Source organism: Geotrypetes seraphini, chromosome 16 (genome assembly GCF_902459505.1).
Source record: "Geotrypetes seraphini chromosome 16, aGeoSer1.1, whole genome shotgun sequence".
NCBI lineage: Eukaryota > Metazoa > Chordata > Amphibia > Gymnophiona > Dermophiidae > Geotrypetes > Geotrypetes seraphini.
In genome coordinates this window covers 28,318,539-28,339,347 of record NC_047099.1, presented here as the reverse complement: position 1 = coordinate 28,339,347, position 20,809 = coordinate 28,318,539, and the positions used below count along the sequence as shown (strand labels likewise).

The 20,809-nt window shown below is 41.4% G+C and overlaps 1 protein-coding gene across 1 annotated transcript in view; it reads left to right on the top strand.

Moving 5' to 3' along the window:
- Positions 1–20,809, top strand: part of KCNN3 (potassium calcium-activated channel subfamily N member 3) — a 92,084-nt gene that overhangs the window by 12,521 nt on the left and 58,754 nt on the right. Inside the window, exon 2 of the mRNA XM_033924838.1 lies at positions 12,505–12,600. Within this exon, the coding sequence (XP_033780729.1) occupies positions 12,505–12,600 (96 nt within the window). The remainder of the gene's footprint in view (positions 1–12,504; positions 12,601–20,809) is intronic.

Here is a 20,809-nt window from a genome sequence, read left to right as displayed (position 1 = left end):
TATCAAATCAATAAATCTAATCCAATTGACAGGTGACTCTAGAAACACAGCTAAGAAAAAAGAAAGCAGAAATCAGAGCCTGGAATCAACACAATTAGCAAAATAGAATGTCCAGACAACAATGGTAGAAAAAAGATATTCTGTTTAGAAACATAGAACATAGAATATGATGGGCCATCGGCCCAACAAGTCTGCCCACTCTAAGAACCCTCCCCCCTAAGCACTTCCTCGAAGTGAACCCACATGCTTATCCCATTTTTTCTTAAAATCGAGCACGTTGCTGGCCTCAATTACCTGTGGTGGAAGATTTTTCCAACGATCAACCACCCTTTCGGTAAAGAAATACTTCCTAGTGTCACCATGAAATCTCCCACCCTTGATTTTTAACGGATGCCCTCTTGTTGCCGTAGGTCCTGTAAGGAAAAAGATGTCTTCTACTTCAATACGGCCAGTAACATATTTGAACATTTCTATCATGTCTCCCCTCTCTCTGCGTTCCTCGAGAGAGTATAGCTGCAACTTACCTAGACGTTCTTCATATGGGAGATCCTTGAGGCCTGAGACCATCCTAGTGGCCATTCACTGAACTGATTCCATTCTCAGCACATCCTTTTGATAATGTGGCGTCCAAAACTGAACACAATATTCCAGATGAGGTCTTACCATGGACCTGTACAATGGCATTATAACTTCAGGCTTCCGGCTGACAAAACTTCTACAGATGCAACCCAGCATTTGTCTAGTCTTGGATGATGCTTAGTGACTGGAATGTCATTTTCTGGAATTTGTATCTGCCAGGGCTGATGTTAGACATATGCTTTCCACTATGTTACATGCAATTTTATTTTATCTTTTTCTTGAGTCATACTGATTTTATACATTATATATTTTTAATTGTTTCATCTATATGTATTTAAAATGTATGCATATTGTGGTTTTCTTTTTATGCTTGTATTTGAAATTTTGCATGTATTTATATGCTTTGTCCATTTTATTATGCTCATCCATATTATTGGTCCTATTATTTTATTATTGTTTTAAATTTGTTTGCTTGTTTTATTTATTTAGTGTCCATTCATCCTCTGATGAAGGCATCTATGGATGCCTAAACTGGGATAAGAACATAAGTAATGTCTCTGCTGGGTCAGACCAGAGGTCCATCGTGCCCAGCAGTCCACTCATGTGGCGGCCCATCAGGTCCAGGACCTGTATAGTAATCCTCTATCTATATCCTTCTATCCCCTTTTCCTTCAGGAAGTTATTTAATCCCTTCTTGAACCCCAATACCGTACACTGTCCTATTACACCCTCTGGAAGCGCATTCCAGGTGTCCACCACCCTTTGGGTGAAGAAGAACTTCCTAGCATTGGTTCTGAATCTGTCCCCTCTTAAATTTTCCGAATGCCCTCTCGTTCTTGTATTTATCGAAAGTTTGAAGAATCTGTCCCTCTCCACTTTCTCTATGCCCTTCATGATCTTATAAGTCTCTATCATGTCCCCTCTAAGTCTCCTTTTTTTCTAGGGAAAAGAGCTCCAGTTTCTCTAATCTTTCAGCATATGAAAGGTTTTCCATACCTTTTATCAAATGTGTCGCTCTTTTCTGAACCCTCTTGAGTATCGCCATATCCTTCTTAAGGTACGGCGACCAATATTGGACGCAGTACTCCAGATGCGGGTGCACCATCGTCCGATACAACGGCAGGATAACTTCTTTCGTTCTGGTTGTAATACCTTTCTTGATAGTACCTAGCATTCTATTCGCCTTCTTAGAGGCCGCTACGCACTGTGCCAAAGGCTTCATTGTCTTGTCCACTATTACCCCCAAGTTCTTTTCTTGGGTACTTTCACCCATTACCAACCCTCCCATCGTATAGCTGTATTTCGGGTTTCTGCTTCCTAGATGCAAGAGTTTACATTTCTCTACATTAAACTTCATCTGCCATCTCGTCGCCCACTCTCCTAGTTTGTTCAGGTTCCTTTGTAAGTCTTCGCAGTCCTCTATATTCTTAACTCCACTAAATAGTTTGGTGTCGTCTGCAAATTTTATTACTTTGCACTTCTTCCCTGTTTCTAGATCATTTATAAATACATTGAACAGCAGCAGTCCGAGTACCGACCCCTGCGGAACACCACTCGTGACCATTCTCCAGTCCGAGAAGTGGCCTTCACTCCTACCCTTTGCTTTCTACCCGCCAACCAATTTTTGATCCTAGTTGGGACAAGTTAGGAGTGTTTTAGCGACACTTCACCAAGCTGGACATTATATCATAGACCTTTGTCTATTTTTATGACCTTTTTTATTATTGACTGAATAAATTATCCTCTTGGTTGATATTCTGACATCTCTTTTGCCTCTTGTTTCTGGTTTTCTGTGTTACATTCAAGGCAAAACTCTTCTTTCCCCTTTTCTATTTGCATATAGTCCAGAGCAGCAGTTTGGAAGGTGACCTCAAAGCCCACTAGCAGACAGCAATTGCCCTGGTTTCACCCTCCTCTAAAAATGGTCCCGACATCTGCTGTCTTAATAGTTTGCACAGTACTGTACATAGAAAATGCGTATCTTTCTATTTCTCTGGTGTTACTCTGCATTCTGCATCTGGCTTCTTAGTGTTTCAGTTTAAATTTGTCTCCATATTTCTGTTCTCAATTTATGCCACTTATCCTGTACATCTTGAGGGTCTATCTGTGTTTTGCATGTATGACCAATGGCAGCACTATAGAAATGACAGCACTGAGAGGCGTACACAGCGTTGTATAATAGATAGTCCCTTCTTAGAAGAGCTTACCATCTAATTTAGACAGGACATATAGGAATTGGGGAGTTTATTGCAGAGAGAATGGTAAGATGGACATAGGCATCTTATGGTAAGTGGGAGTTAGGAGTTGAAAGCAGTCTCGAAAAAGTAGATTTGAACATAATGACTCAGGCAGCCTGTGCAAGATAGAAAGTGCAGCAAGATAGAAAGGTCAGAGTCTGAAGTTGGCAGTGGAGGAGAAGGGTACATTTAGGAGGGACTTACCGGATGAATAAAGTCCCCTTGGGGTGGGAGAGATAAATGTTTATAGATATTGAAGGGCTGCAGAGTGAATGCACTTTAGGTCAGTAAGAGGAGTTTGAACTATATTCGGAAATCGTTGGGGAGACATTGAAGTAACTGTCTGTAGCATTGTGGCTTCTTCAATTTTCCTAATAGGTACATTGGTGTTCTACGGCCCACTACTCATGTGAGATTTGGAAATTAAGTGCTGGTACATTTGTTTTAGGTTGTGAGTGAGGGTTTTGAATTACCGGTAATGAGAAGGTTTATGTAGCTATTACTGAAATTACACTAGAATGTTTTTGAATGATACATTCTAGTATGGAGAAATGTCCTAGCTCTGTTTGTTCAGTATTTGAAGAAAATATCTAAAGTATCTCCAGGAGCAATTCCTCTAATTACTCAAGTATATTATCTTCCTTTAGGTAAGAAAAATACAGTGATGGTGTTCCTGGGCATCCAGATCCTCCAGGTTTAGATATTTCTGTTATCCTAGAAATCAGCCTCAATGAACTTTTAACACTTGTGCTGGCAACTCTGGGGAGCCAGACCAGAGCCCAGCAGCATATGTTGCGTGATATGGTCTTGCAGGTAGGGTTACCAGATTTTACTTTAGAAAAATCCAGACCCCTAGACCCGCCCCCCCAGGCCTGCCCAGTTCTACCAGTCCCCCACTGCCTGCTCTCGTCGGGCAGGAGGGCATTCGCGCATGTGCAGATGCCCTCCTGCCTAAAGCGATTTTGAGGAAGCTTTTCAAAACCCAGACAAAGTGTCAGATTTTGAAAAGCCATCCGGACTCCTGGACAATGTCTGGGGAAATCTAGATGTCTGGTAACCCTACCTGTAGGAGCAGGCCACAGACGGACACACCTGTATAGAAGGACTAGGTTTTGTGTTTGTTTCCCCCATCTGTGGCTTGAACAGAACTCTTACCTGGCACCTTCAATAAAGTATTATTTTGTTCACTTTAAACCTGCTTTGTCACTCTGGTTCCAGGGCCCGCCCTTACTCGTGGTACTAGTGTACCAGACTCCCATAATTGAGGATTTATATAGATGCCACATTTTTACTTTACTGTTTTTTCTTTTGTCAAATTCAGTTCTCTGTGTTGGAACATTTTCAGTGTGAGATAAGACAGAATATTATGGGAAAGAAGGGCATAATGAGTTAAAATAAGGCGATGAAAGAAGAGGGAGAAAAGCTTGAGGGGATTTAGGAAGGAATTGAAAGTTGTATAAGTAAATGTCATAGAAGGAGTTATGCAACTGGTGAGAGTATTTACTCATTTCTCAATACATCTGGGGGAGAATTAGTTAAAGGTTCCCCAAAGTTAGGTGCTGGGATGATGTTCACTATATGTGAATTCTATACAGGCAGGTCATTCTAGAATACTAGCAATTCACACCTAACTTTGGGTGCAAACACTTATTCTAGCCAAGTTAGGTGTGAAAATTCAAGCATTCTATAACTTGTGTGCCTAAATCCTAGGAATGCCCCGACCTGCCCATGCCACTCCTCTGGCCACACTTCCTTTGGGTTGCACACGAGATAAGTTAGGCATGCAGGTGAACGGGTTGGGCAGTCATTACCCATCGCTTCCTCACTCCCAAGATTTTCTGGTTTTCTTTACTTGTCTGTTCACTCTGTAATTCCAGGCACTGTTCTTAAAACACACAACCAGGCTTCTCCAATACTTCCCTGGTCTCTCGGGCTGCCAAAGATTGTTCCAGTCTCTGCCGGTCGCTCTGGCCACCACCAGTCACTCACTCTGGTCACTACCGATCATCTCTGAACATTCTGGTAGCCAGTTCCTCTGGTCACCACCAGTAATTCACTCTGGGCCCTACCGGGCACTGGTTGCTGGCCTTTCGGGTCCCCACTAGTCCTGGACATCACCAGTCCCTCTGGTTGCTGGTCTCTTGGCTTCAGCCGGTCAGTCTGATTCTTCCGTTGGTCACCACCAGTCTCTCCACAAGCCGCTGTCAGCCAGAACTTCACCAGTACCTTGGTCCTTCTACAGACCCTGTGGTCACCGGTCATTCCTGAGGACTCTCCTGGTCTTTCAGGCACTCTCTCTAAGTACTCTCCAGGTCACTGAGACCCAAATGTGAGTGGGCCGAGAAGTCATCACCCTAACTCACTCAGGTGAGTAGACAGCTTCCAGCAATCTTTGCAAGATCTTATGCAAATGAGCTCCACACGTAGTGGTTCAGGCTCCCTCTACTAGCCTGGAACAGGAACGTCACCCTGTCACAGTGCAGGTTATAGAATAAGGACATAGGGCAGATCTGCGCCTAATCACTGCCAATCAGTGATATACTGCATATCCTGAATACACATTAGATAGAGTGGGAGCCCACTGGGACAGTTAAGGAAAAATGCTTGAGTGCCTGAATAATTTGTAATCCACATAGAATTGTAGGATATAAACAACCACCTAAATCAGAACCTCACTACTAGACAAAGAAGAACTCGGACCCCATTTACCTACCCCCCATTCAAAGGTACTCGACGCAAGAAAATGTTTGACAACCTACTAGCGACGCAGGCAGCGAAACTTGACCACTCCATCTCCAACTTGCTGACAACAACGAGCGACTTCAAATCATTTCGAAAGGGAATCAAAACCCTGCTATTCAAAAAATTTATCCAGATATCCTAACTCTTCCCCTTGTCCTTTCCCCTCCCTTGTAAATCCCCCCTCAAAGTCTCACCCTCTCTTGTAATTTTTTCTCTCCAAAGTATCAACCATGTATACAGCTCCCTGAATTGCAAATCTCCTGGAAATGTCCAGTTACCTTCTTTGTAATCCTAATTCCTAAACTGTAATTTTCCTGGAAATGTCCAGTTAGCTTCTTTTGTAATCCACCTAGAACTGCAAGGTACATGTGGAATAGAAGTCACTAATGTAATGTAATGTAATATAATTTAAAAAAAAACAAAACAACAACCAAAACACAGCAGCATACATTAAAATAACAATAATATTAATAAAATGAAGTACAAAAGAAAGAGAATTCAATTTAAAAGAACAGAGAGAAGGAAAAATGGAGGGAGAAAGAGAAGAAAGGAGAAGAAAAAGGTATAGTACAAGCATCCTATCTCCTTGAAATGTAAAATAAACCAAAATAGCCTTCCACTTTCAGAATATGTCACTCACAAAAAAATTTAAATTAATTATGATCAAAAAGAATTTTTGACAAGTTTTAGGAATTTTACAAGTTGTAACAGTATTTTGCATTATCAAAGTTACCATCCAAGGAGTTTAAGAGATAGTATATAAGTAAGTCAATTTTTTTAGATTGAAACAGTTATGTTCCTCTGACAGGGAGTTTAGAATTCAGTCACATTTAATGCAACAAAGGCTTGTTCAATGGAGGTATCCTCTGTCTGCAGGTTGACCTGGGGGGCGCTGCGAGAGCGGACTGCTGGGCATGATGGACCCCTGGTCTGACCCAGCAGAGGCGATGCTTATGTTCTTATAACTTCATAAATGAGTCCAAGTCCTGTTGGAAAACAAAGAATATCAATAATGTTGATTCAGAAATGGTTTCCTCAAGGATAGCGGATATATTTTTCCCTTCCATAAGTTCCTGGGACCTTTTTGCAGAAAGTAGGAGATAGTAAATCTTGTTTAAAGGGAGAATAAATTCTGGGGAATATTTCAGAACTTCTACCACATTTTTTTTTTGAACATTTCATAGGAAGAAACCCCTGGAGATTTAGGGAAGTTCAAAATTCTAACGCTCAACCAATGGTTATAATTTTCAATATTCTCTATTTTCCGGTGTAATAACTCACTATCCTTTATAGCAGTAGTTCTATAAGCTTGCATTGATTGGACTTCATTTTGTAGTTTTTCAATTAAATTTTTAGTTTCAGTATTTGACTGCTCAAAAGTTTTAGTTATATTGTCCAGTTTGGCTCCAAGAGCCTTTACCTCTTCAACTGTCTTCGTCGTAGCGACATTCCAATTTCTGGAGCGTCTTAAAGATTGCTGCTAAAGTATCCTCTCTGGCAGGGGAAAACTCCCCAAAGGCTGTCTGCATTGGCAGAAGCTCATCTGCTGTGAATTCTTCCTTCCACTTCCAGGGCAGCTGCTTCAGCTGGGCAGGGAGGCGGGACATCCAGTGCGGGCAAGAGCGAGGTCTCCTGTCCTAGCGAGAATGAGCCTTCTCCACTCAGTCTCGCAGCGGAAGTCAAATCACCCAGTTTCAAAGCAAACCGCTGGCAGGTAATGCTCCAATGTATGCTGAATCGGGGCAAGTGAGGGGATTGAGGAGGTAGGCACCCTCACACTTCCCTTCCTTTTTGTATGTGGCATCTCTAATGCAGGAAAATTTCCACAGCAAGGAGAGCGTTCTTAGCGCTGCCAGGTTAGCGCTACCATCGTGGCCACTCCCCCCAGGTTTAATTCTTGTTTTGCACCGCACAGAGCCTGTTTTATATTGTCAAGGGTGGTTTTTTATGTACTTGGAAGACAAAGGGATTGAGGGGTACAGATAAGAGTAAAGGTAGATTATAGGGATGGGATTAGAGGTAAGTTACAAAATTAATCAGGGACCACTGTTCAGGCACTAGGCCTGATGGGCCGCCGCGGGAGCGGACCGCTGAGCAAGATGGACCTCTGGTCTGACTCAGCGGGGGCAACTTCTTATGTTCTTATGAGGTTTAGCCTTAAATCCAGCATGCTGGTCGAGCTAGGGGCTGAGGAATGTGAGGCATTAGCTGAACTGGGACTGAGGTTGACTGGGAGGGTTGGAGTCAGCAAAAGTGGAGTTAGGAGTCATTGTCTGCAGCATGGAGTGAAGCATGGGAGCCACTGAATGGAGGTGTTTAGCATCCGAATGACCAGGTACAGCATTGGAGGAGGCTGAATCAAAGTGAACTCTGCGCCCTGAGAGTCAAGGTAGTCCTGAGGGAATGATTCCTGGTTCATTTAGACCAGTGGTTCCCAAGCCTGTCCTGGAGGACCAGCCAGTTGGGTTTTTGAGATAGCCCTAGTAAATATGCATGAGAGAGATTTGCATATTTGGGGGGCAACAGGCATGCAAATCTGCCCCATTGGAGCTATCCTGAAGGCCTGACTGACTGGTGGTCCTCCAGGACAGGCTTGGGAACCACTGGTTTGTACAAAGCAGTGGAGGCAGACAACAGATAGAAACCTTGTGGGCGTCCAAGGGTGGCAAGTCAAATGTGCGTAAGACAAATGCGTTTGGACATTTGTCTTGCGCACATTTAACTATGAACCGCGTCCAAAATGTTCTTCTTGCTGTAAACATAGAAACATAGAAGATGACGGCAGAAAAGGGCTTCTACAGCCCATCAAGTCTGCCCACTCTGCTTACCCACCCCCTGTCTATGCCCTAATGACCCAGGTTTGTCTGACATCTTGGATAACTGAGGTTGAGTGAAGTAGTAGAATGAGGAGAGCTGAAGAATCTGACCTTTGGCAACGGTGGAAATTTGAAGTTGAGGATGGAAGTGGGATTCCCAGGATTTGCTCAGCAGGAATACCTACTGCACATGCTCAGGGCATCTAAAAAAAAAAAAAAAAGGAGCTCTGAGTTAGTGGCATGTCCATCCAATGAGAGCATATGTAATAGAGGAGTAATTTCACCATATGTAATAGAGGATACCTGTGGTAAGCGGAATGCCCCAAGGGTCCTCACTATTGGCAGGACCATTTAACATTATTTGGCACCATTGGGAAAATGGTTAGAGAATATGGGAGTCTTTTTTTTGTATGTATGCTGATGGCGTAAGTTTTTCTTTGAAATAAAGGGTTGAGGGAAGGTTTGGCCTCTCAACTGAATGGTTACATGAGTCAGATTACTAGATGGATGAGTATGAGTGGGTTTGTTCTAAATGTAGCAAAGACAGAGTTTATGATTGTGGGGAAAGTTAGTGAAATTGCACTGTAACTATGTCAAATTTGTTCTGTAAACTGCATGTTATGTATATTAGTATTAGATCCCTAGTATGTGTCAAATTAGGATAAAAACTTGTATCGAAAAACTTGTACTGTAACCTGTAACCCATTCTGAGGTCTTTGGGGAGAACGGGATAGAAAACATTAAATAAAATCCCAGGGCAGAGTATGCTAACCAGCAGTGGTAGCTCCAACCAAGAAGGATAATAATAGATCTATATGGTTTGTATTTTGTCTTACTCTTGGCAAGTGTTTAGAGCAGTGGTTCCCAACCCTGTCCTGGAGGACCACCAGGCCAATCGGGTTTTCAGGCTAACCCTAATGAATATGCATGGAGCAGATTTGCATGCCTGTCACTTCCATTATATGCAAATCTCTCTCTTGCATATTCATTAGGGCTAGCCTGAAAACCTGATTGGCCTGGTGGTCTTCCAGGACAGGGTTGGGAACCACTGGTTTAGAGTGAGGCAGATAATTAAGAATCATTGGCACCTTTGACATATATTGTATGGACGGGCAGACTGAATGGGCCATTTGGCCTTTATCTGCCATCATGTTTCTACGAGGGGGTGCTGAAACATTCTCAGCTCAACCAACCAACTTCCTAAATTCTGAGTGTTATTTTGCCACTTTAGCTGAAAAAGAGTTATCTTTTTTTTTAAACAGTTTATTCAGGAAACAAAGCATAGAGCAATATAAACAGATACATCATTTTTCCTATAAGAAAAATACTACAACATTTTTCCTATAAGAAAAATACTACAACATTTTTCCTATAAGAAAAATACCACATCATTTTTCCTATAAGAAAAATACTACAACATTTCTCCTATAAGAAAAATACTACATTATTTTTTCCTATAAGAAAAATACTACATCTTTTTTCCTATAAGAAAAATATTACATCATTTTTTCCTAAAAGAAAAATACCACATCATTTTTCCTATAAGAAAAATACTACATCATTTTTCCTATAAGAAAAATACTACAACATTTTTTCCTATAAGAAAAATACAGCAAAACCTAACAGATACAATGAAGGTTAAACAATCAGAGTCCAGGTTTGGGTTTTAAATTTATAACCCAGACTCAGCCAATTAAGAAAAAAAAATAAAAAAGAATTCTTATTTCATTAAGTGCCAGTTTGCAGAAACAAAATTCTACGTTTTGACATTGTTTCAGATCATTGATTGAACCATATCCAAATCATTCTCTTCTTGGTTGGGCTGAGAACTGTACAGCACCCCCTCGTATGTTTCTATGAATTTACATTGAGTTGCAAATCATGCCCAGATTCGCTTATACAAGAGGGAGAAATTTAGCTGAGTTTCTTTCAGAATTTAAACATCAAGAGTACACACCTCAGTCAGCACACTATAATGTAATGCTGACATTAATTTGTTATTGTCTACTACGTGGCACACCTGGGTCAGTTATAGTATATGATTTTTTCTCTCACACTCATACCTCCACTCATGGCATCCTGGTACTTTTAATCCTTTACCTCCTCAGAAAACCTCATGCATCCTTTATGCACTGTTCATTCTCTCTATGACAGGCACTGAGGTGGCATATTGGGTTTCCCTACCCAGTAGTTGCTGCCCTACCTAAGACATGAGGTTTGGACTCATAATGAGAATTGCTCATCTCCATAGCCATGAAGACAGACTGTGTAGGACAAGGGGCCCTGTTGATAATAGCAGATAATATACTATTGGGAGGTAAGAGAGAGGCCTCATAGAATGGCAAACTGGCCTTTGCAGTGTCTAAAGCAGGGACAAGAGTGAATGCCATATGGACAGGTTCTGCAGTTGAAACATAAAAGAAAAGTGTGGAAAATGTCAGCATTACATTACTGTGTGCTGACTGTGTCCATAGTGCAAGCAAAGGATTCTGGGATATATTAAACCTGACCCTGGAAATGTTAGTGCAGTTAGACTGATGGGGCAGGCCCTAGACATTTTTATGTGGATTACTAGCTGATGCCCCGACGTTGCATGGGTATTTAATTATAGCAATAACACTGTAAATGGATTCAAATAAAGATACTTTATAGTGGTGAATGAAATTATTGTTTTACAGCTTAATAAAAAGTACAATATTCAAATTATAATGTGAAATATTTGACAAAATGAATACAATACAACTAACGCAAAACGTGATTATAAACAACATTTTTAGTTTCACCTTCAGGAGCAAGAACATATAAATTGTTGGGTGAACCCACCCTTGAGCAAGCAACATAGAGTTGTGGGCCGAGAGACCTCCAGAACATATCACCCCAGGTAGTGAGGGATCTGCATACCAAGTTTCGTTCAAATTGGTCAAGCCGTTTTTGAATTACTGTGAGAATGGCAGCTTTTCACATTTTTTCCATTGACATGAATGGGTGAAATATGATTTTCTGTTTGTAGCTCCGCCCACATGTGCAGGTGGGCCGCGAGACCCCCAGAACATATCACCCCAGGTAGTGAGGGATCTGCATACCAAGTTTCGTTCAAATCGGTCAAGCAGTTTTTTAATTACTGTGAGAATGGCAGCTTTTTACATTTTTTCCATTGACATGAATGGGTGAAATCAGATGTTATGTTTGTAGCTCCGCCCACATGTGCAGGTGGGCCGCGAGACCCCCAGAACATATCACCCCAGGTAGTTGGAATTACTGTGAGAATGGCAGCTTTTTACATTTTTTCCATTGACATGAATGGGTGAAATCTGATTTTCTGTTTGTAGCTCCGCCCATGTGTGCAGGTGGGCCGCGAGACCCCCAGAACATATCACACCAGGTAGTGAGGGATCTGCATACCAAGTTTCGTTCAAATCGGTCAAGCCGTTTTTGCGTGATCGCGGCACATACACACATACATACCTCCGATTTTATATATATATAGATTTATTTGTTCTAATAAAATCTTCATCTTGGACATCTACTCTCCACAAGTTTTTTTGTTTTTGTCTCTTTTTGTGGAGAGATCAGGGTCAACTTTCTTGTTGTTTCCAGAATTTGGCAAAATCAAAGCCATAGTTCAAGTGAATAAAGATGCTGGTCTAAGTTGAATCTTCTTCTGATTGTGCAAGACTTCCTCTGTTTTTCAGTTTTCTCGTACTTCTCTGTTTCCTCTAATTAAGACCTATATGGAAGAAGCTTCTGTTAGATGGACTGTTCCAGGGCTTTGTGACTTGATTTGAAAGCCAGGGGATAGTTTCTCAATTTGTCCATGTTTTGTACATATACAAGAGTGGTTTGACAAGTTTGGTTAAAAAAGCAAGTTAAACAACGTAATCTCCATCAAGGGCTATACACGTTAGTCCAGCGAATTTCCAGTTTTTTCTGTAAGCTATTTTTTCTACAGTATGAAAAAAACTGGAAATTCGCTGGACTAACGTGTATAGCCCTTGATGGAGATTACGTTGTTTAACTTGCTTTTTTAACCAAACTTTTCAAACCACCTTCGTATTTTCATACTGATATACATGAATAACCATTTGGAGCAATGATTGCTTTTGCTAATTTTGTTTTCTTTTGTCCCGCAGGATTCAATGTTTTCTCTGGCTCTTAAATGCCTTATAAGTTTATCCACAATCATTCTGCTTGGGCTGATTGTGGCATACCACGCTCGTGAAGTGCAAGTAAGTACCATACGGAAGGATAGAGAGAGACGGGTACAATAGGCCATCCCCTATTTGCAGGATTATAATACGTTGGCTACTGAGTGGGATGTTCTCCCATCAAGACTTAAAGCAGCATCGTCCTGTTTTAAAAGCAGTAAGTAAAAGAGACTCTCTAGAGATACCACAGTAATAGTATCATCATGCATTTCCAGTCTATCATATTGCTGATATGCATTTAGTGAGATGGACATAATGAATTGCAAACCCTTCCCTTCTCTAGTTCACAGTCATACAGACAGTGCTAGCAAATTCACTTTTCTCTATTGAACTCTCCTAATTCAGGTCTTGACTTTAATACTGGAGCCTTGCTAATATTAAATCCTCTATATGATTTGAATTAAATAACGTCAATAAAGAGAAACATTAACCAGAGACATTTAAACAGAAGACAATTGCTGACAATTGACAGGATCTTTAGCCCAAATTGCATAATTAAAAAAAAGTACATAGTGATTGCCTTAAAGATGTAACCTCGAAGGAGACAGTCCCCTCTGCAAACGCAGCAGCAAGATCCAGGAAAAGGATGTGTGTGCCTGGTCTTCAAAACCCTTCTTTATTGGTAGCAAATTAAAATAAGTGCAAACAGTCTTAAAAATCACATAAATATGGCAGATAATAATTTCAAATTATGGCCTAGGGATGTGCAATTGAAAAATCATATGATTTTTGTAAAAAACAAACCAAAAAACCAAAATGCTTTAATTGGGAGTGATACCGGATTGGCAATTATAGGTGTATGATTATGACATATGGTTTGGAGAGAAGATTGGCCATAGCTGGTGTTGTAGTCTAGATATTACGGGTTCCCGGTTTGTAGGACGCTTGATCATCTATCGAGATAGGAGAGGTGCTTTGTGTCTTGTTTGGTTTCTGGTGAGCGTAGCGTGTTTTTTGTGGGGGAGGGGTTAAAGTATTTCTTTAGTACTTACGACCAGGTCCCTACTATTAGCATTAAATGCACGATTAGGAAGTGATCACAGTGACAGTATCCATTATAGGGGTCACTCGGAGAAATTGAAAGGGGACAGGTTTAGAACAAATGCTAGGAAGTTCTTTTTTACCCAGAGGGTGGTGGACACATGGAACGCGCTTCCAGAGGTTGTGATACGCCAGAGCACATTAAAGGGGTTCAAGGAAGGTTTAGGTAGGTTCCTAAAGGATAAGGGGATTGAGGGGTACAGATAGAAGCAGAGGTAGGTTATAGAAATGGTCAGGAACCACTTCACAGGTCATAGACCTGATGGGCCGCCGTGGGAGCGGACCGCTGGGCGCGATGGACCTCTGGTCTGACCCAGTGGAGGAAACTTCTTATGTTCTCCTAAGAGCTTGGCTATGGTCACAGCTGCTGCTTCTAGCAGTGGGACGTTGCCAATGCTGATAATAGGGGAGAGTCTTAGATGCCCACCTTTAAAGTGCGGTAAAGTCAAAGAAGACAGCAGTGCAACAAATAATTCTCCATTCTAGTCTCCTTATTTACTAAGGGCTGCTTTTACTAAGGCATGTTAGGGCATTAACACGCGGAATAGCGCATGCTAGACGCTAACGCCAGCGTTGAGCTGGCGTTGGTTCTAGCCACGTAGCGTGCGCTAAAAACGCTAACGCAGCTTAGTAAAAGGAGCCCTTAATCTTACAGAAATTGCTCTCTGTCATTCACTAGATCACTTACTGCACCTCTTCCTATCATCTTGTCTTGCTCTCTGTACCACATGCTCTCATTTTCTGGCTCTCTCCATTTCCTCTCTCATTTTTTTTCATAACCTCTTTCTCTCACTCTGTCAATAGCAGTCTTTCTGCTGCATTCCCCTTTTTGAATATTATTTATGCCTGCATTTTCTCTCTCAATCTGTTTGTTTTATTTCCTTTTTCTATTTTGTCCTTTCTAGTTCTGGGTTTTTTTTTTATTTCTATTTTTCTTTTATTTCTGCATCTCTGTGTGGAAGAGCAGTTCCTGTTGCTATGGAAAACCTGTTTACCTTGGCATTGTGAACACTGAAGGAGAAAGATGTGTCAGTGCTATACCTAGAGACTAAGAGAAAGAGTATGTGACAGCAGTCAGGAACTCAAAGGCCCATCCAGTCTGCCCAATTGGCTTCCTCTTTCAGTGCCACAAACCACAGGTGATCTCTGGCTTTCCCTTCTCTTCTTGGTCTCTAAAGCACCTCGGCATTTATCCCTTGTTAACTTGAATTTTATTATACGGCACTGCTTATTCCTAGGATAAGCAGCAAAAAAATATGTTTTACTACTCAGGATCTAGCTAGGTACTTGAGACCTGGGTTGGTCACTGTTGAAAACATGATACTGGGCTCGATGGGCCTTCGGTCTGTCCCAGTATGGAACTTATTATGTTCTTATGTGAGCCAAGAATAGGACAATCAGGCCATTGTGACATCACTGATGAGGTTGGCTCTTAGGCACTGGTGGAATGAGGCATTATGACATCACAATCTCAGCCCTGGAATGTTGCTACTCTTTGGGTTTCTGCAGGTACTTGGGACCTGGGTTGGTCACTGTTGAAAACATGATACTGGGCTCGATGGGCCTTCGGTCTGTCCCAGTATGGAACTTATTATGTTCTTATGTGAGCCAAGTATAGGACAATCAGGCCATTGTGACATCACTGATGAGGTTGGCTCTTAGGCACTGGTGGAATGAGGCATTATGACATCACAATCTTAGCTGTGGAATGTTGTAACTCTTTGGGTTTCTGCAGGTACTTGGGACCTGGGTTGGCCACTGTTTGAAACAGGATCCTGGGCTTGATGGACCTTTGGTCTGTCCCAGTACAGAAATTCTTATGTTCTTAGTTTTTGCTTCTGTCACCTCCACTGGGAGGCTTTTCCACGTATTCCTCTACTCTTTGTGAAGAAATGCTTTCCTAACATTACTTCTAAGATACCAACACATCTCCCATCTGGTAATGCAGATGGGATAATGGTAGACACAAACCACATGCTGATTTAATACCTTACTTCAGACACACAAACCGACTCTCCCTACATATACAATAAATGAACTGAGACTAAAAGTAGAAACATGTAGACAAATACTGTCAAACAATCTTCAAGAGGGCAAAGAGCAATAAAAGCATAGGATCCAGCTATGTGGGTGTTTGAGCACTCCCAATATTGAACAAACTCTGACTGCGTTCAGGGAGAGGTAATGTCCATTGGCTTTTCAGGTTGCTAGTTGGATAAAAACCTAGGCCCTAAAATACAAGCATCTGCATCTTATGATCATTATAAGAAAATGTTAAAAACTTACGTATTTAAGCATTTTTTTAGAGGGGGGGGGGAATAATGTGCTTGTAATGTATGTTTCCATTGCTATTTTGTAATTCTTTGTGAATGCACAGTTCTCTTTATGTTACCCGCATAGAACTGCGAGTGTTGTTATGTTTAGCACCCCCTATCATTTAAAAAAGTTGGCTGCTATGAATAAAAGGCATGCACTGCAAACTGGAATGTATGTGTCCCTCCCCCCCCCCCCGTCTGTGTCAGGAAAAAAAGATAAAATAAAGTATAGAATTGATAAGTAGTAGTAGTAGTAAACTTCTTCCTAGAAAAGAATAAGCAGAATAATCTCTGTATAAGAAAAACAGGAAAAACAACAGCTGAAGCTTTAAAACATGTTTTATCCTTCCACCAGAAACCCTAACAGGTCAGGAATCCAGCTGTCTAATTCTGTTTTGTCCTCTATGATTCTCTTTTTATCACAAAGGAGCATTAAAAAAAAAACAACCCAAACTTAGATACAACTTATGTCAGTAAAAAGATGCAGGTAACAGTTTGATGGTCGCTACATAACTTTAAATGGATGACTTATCTGTGCAAGTGGGCTGCTGAAACTCCCTCCCTTCTTCTCATCCCTTCTCTTCTACTTCTGTATGCCCTTTACCTTCTCCTACCCTTTCTTTTCCCAATGTCCCTCTATTATAGATTCTGTCCTCCTTGAGATGGACTTTTTTTTCTCCCCCCTTACTCTTTCAGCTTTGAACCCAGGCCTGTCCCATTGTGTACGAACCTTTGCTCAACATATTTGCCTTTATTTTTGCTACTTCTACAAAACTACTCTGTTTGTAGGTCATAGACCTTCAGTGTGGAAGCAGACAATAGTCACTCCTTTTTGTAAGGAAACCCCCCCCCCATAAAAACAACCTCACTTAGACCCTGTCAACCCCCAAAAGTTTTAGACTTATTTCTAACATTCTATTTGTTTCTAAACTGTTGGAAAAAAATAGCCTTTGACCAGCTGTCCCTCTTTTTGGATAAATCACTCACTCTTCATTCCCATCAAGCAGAGCAGGATTCCGTCCAGAATATAGTACCAATTCTCTAACTGCCTCACATGATGAAATTAGGACCTCTCTACCTCTCTCTCGTAGATCATCAGCTCTATAGTTCTTGTTTCTCTCGACCCCTGCTCTGCTTTTGACTTGGTGGACAATGACTTACTTCTTCTTCATCTCTACAACCTTGGGACTCAGGTACTGTGCATACTTCCTTTACATAGTAACTCTCCAGCAGACCTAAGGGCTCATTTTCAAAAGACAAAAACGTCCCCCCACAAAAATGACATAAAGTGGCATTCAGATGTTTTTCTTGCTAAAACGTATAGATCACTATTTTCAAAACTCATATTTTAGATGTCTTTCTAGGTTGGTCATCCCCTGTTCATCTAAATTCCAAGAGGGCATGTTGAAGGTGTGTTTTGGGCGGGCTTAGGACTTGGATATTTTTGTAGGGATAATTGAACGTTTTACAAAATGTCCAGGGCACCATTTAGACATTTGGAGCTAGACCTGTTTTAAAATGAATAAGGGTCAAAAAGGTGCCCAAGCTGACCAGATGATCACTGGAGGGATTAAAACATGACCCCCCCACCCCACCCCCGACTCCCCCAGTGGTCACCAGCCCCCTTCCACCACCCAAAGAAACAATTCCAGCCTGTATTATAGCTTCAGATGGCCACACAGACACAGCTTAGCAGAGTAGAGGAGCATTCTAAGGGGTACTATAGTGAACGTTACATTAAAAAGTCCCAAGTACACGTCACCATAACCTGCTTATATTTTATGGTGAGCCCTCAAACTCATTCAAAACTTACCATCCCTACATAGAGATGACACCTGCAGGCATAAGGGCTTTTGTTGTGGTGTATAGGTGGGTACAGTAATGTCCCTCTGTTCTGCTCAGATGTCTGTGCATTCAGTTTGCTAAGAATGCTGGCTGTTTGTACATCCCATTGACTTGTTTTTGTGCGTTTTTTTTTTTTCTTTTGAACGTTCTCATATTCGAAAATGGCCAAAAAAGATAACATGCACTAAGGGCCAAAATGTCTAGATAGGACATTTTCGGGAAAGAAAAAAGATAGATGTCCCACAGTTTAAAAAACCCTGCAGTTTATAAAGTTGACATTTTCTCTACTGGATTTTTGGACGTCTTTCCCAAAACATCCAAGCTCAGACTTAGGCGTCCTTTCAAAAAGGCCTCTCCAAGTGACCTAGTGGGAGCAGAGGAATAACCTACTGGTTAGAGATGCTGCCTTAGCACCAAGAGGTTGTGGGCTCAATCCCCATGTCGCTCCTTGTGCCCTGGGCAAGTCCTGTTGCACCAGGTACTATAGGTAGATTGCAAGCCCGCCGGGACAGATAGGGGAAAATACTTAGAGTACCTGAATGTAAAAAAATGCCTTGATGGTCTTGCAAAGGGTGGTATATCAGTACTTTAATAGAAATAAACATTTTTTTAGCTCTGCTTTCATTTCTGGGCTACAGCCAATACTGCCATATTGATGATATTCAGTTCCTCTTCACTTTGTCACCTTGTTTATCACACTCATTCCCATCTGACACTTGTGTTCAGGTGATAAGTTCTTAGCTCAGAGACAACTGCCTTCTCATGCATTCATACATTTTCCCAACCCCCACACTACATTTCCCTCTGTACTCCCCATTATGCTGCTTACTGCCTTTTTAGGATACAGTACACATGCTCGGTATAACCTTTGACTCTAAACTCACTTTATATAATATTAAAGATTTTCATTAAACCCAAATGTTGCTTCAGTTTCAGTGTGTGTTGATAAATCTGCTTTGACCAATCTTGTTCATTGTTATCTCGGAAGTTCTTCAATCGTTTCTAGCAGTTACCTTCTCTTCATTTTTCTTAGCCCTAGCTGAGACCTGGATGATAATCCTTGTCATATACACCTTTTCCGCATCCCAACTATCTCCAAGCCTCCATCTCCAATAGAGTTCAGTGAAGGGTTGCAAATTTAAAAGACATTATCATATCAGGCTGCTCTTTGGGACAAAGATTTTAGGCAATTATTCTTTGTATCTGTTTCATATCTGGAGTTCAGAAGACATTTGAAGATCCATCTATTTTCTAGATTTTTGGGTAATTAAATTTCTCCATTGCTCTATTTATAATTACAAGTTAATCTTTTGTAAACTGCTTAGATCCTCACGGTTATGTGGTTTATAAGTTGATTATTATGTTATGTTATTTATTCCCTCCATTAACCCACCAGCATCTGTTTTCTTTTTGCTCTTTGAAAAATACTCAGATTCACCGTCCAACTCCCTTTCTGCCCCCTCCCTCTCTTACCTCTCGTATCCTAGAAATCATTGTGTGGTCAGAGATGACTATAGGGTAAGAATATAAAGAGTTGCCTCACTGGGTCCCAGTATCCTGTTTCCAACAGTGACCAGTCCAGGTCACAAGTATCTAGTGGAATCCCAAAAATAAGATTTTATACTACTTAAGCTCAGGGATAAGCAGTAGCTTTCCCCAGGTTTGCCTTAATAATGGTTTATGGACTTCACCTTCAGGAATGTGTTCAAACTTTTTTTTTTTTAACCCAACTACATTAACTGCTTTAATCACTTGGTCCAGCAATGAGTTCCATAGCTTTACTATTTGTTGAATGAAAAAAATATTTGCTCCTGTTTTAAATGTGCTACTATATAACTTTGTGAAGTGCTCCCTAGTCTGTACTTTTTAAAAGAGTAAACAATTAAATGGTGTTTATCCATTCCTTTCCATTAAGGATTTTATAGATCTCTATCATGTGCAACCTTCAGCCATCTCATCTTCAACCTCTTGAGCCTTTCCTCAAATGAGTTATTCCATTCCCTGCTCCCTCCTACCTTTTCACATATTTCCTTAAATATGTGCAATTTATGCAGAGGCACTTTATATGCAGTCTCAAAATATCCGATATGTTGTATTTCTGTAAGCTATTTCTCAGCTCCCTTTCCTACCTCTCCTACAATCTCCCTCCTCTTCTTGATTTGCCCACAGCATTTAGGGCACTTCCCACTACTATTTACCTAAGGGTATCCCTTGCAATTTTCATGTGGCCTTCTCAAAAATACCTTCATTTGTCCCATTCACTAAGATGATTACCTTATTGTCTAATTTCCTGATCCCTCATATCATCTCCACCTGATCATGTAAATACTAAAAGCATGGACTATTTAATTAAAAATCGTAATCGCCTCTCTTGTTGAGCCAAATGACACATGAAATCCTACCCTGTGCACCTTTGTTTTGTTTCTCTCCTTCCCAAGTGGTCAGCTTAGTCCCTTGCATAAAATTCACTGGGTCAATATTCTAAGTGATTTCACCAGCCAGAAATGGCTCTTGGCCTGTTAAATCATCTGTCTAGGACAAGGCTAAGCAGTCATTTTCGGCAGCCTCAGGCAGCACTCTTAAGGGAGTGACATCTTGCTACTGGCCAGCCTTACCTGCTGGTTGGCTCTCTCTGCTGCTCCCCTTCCTGGCATCTAATCTTTTCACCCTCTTTCCTCCAATCGGCATTTTTTCTTCCACCACACCCCCCCAGATCTACCTTTAGATTTGTCAGTGGCGGCAGCGATTCACAGAGCGGCCCTGCTGACCCTGGCACTACTTTCCACTGTGGCCCATCCCAGCAGAAACAGAAAGTGCTGGGGTCACCAGGGCTGCTCTGTGAATCACTTGTCGCCACCAACAAATCTAAAGGCAGATGCTGGGGAGGGTGGGGGGTGGAGACAAAAATGTCATGGGGGGGAGATGATGAAAAGATTAGATACTGGGAAAGGGAGTGGCACAGAGAGCCCACCAGCAGTTAGGACTTCGGGGCAGTGGCGTACCAAGGGTCAGGTGGGTGGTGTGCAGCG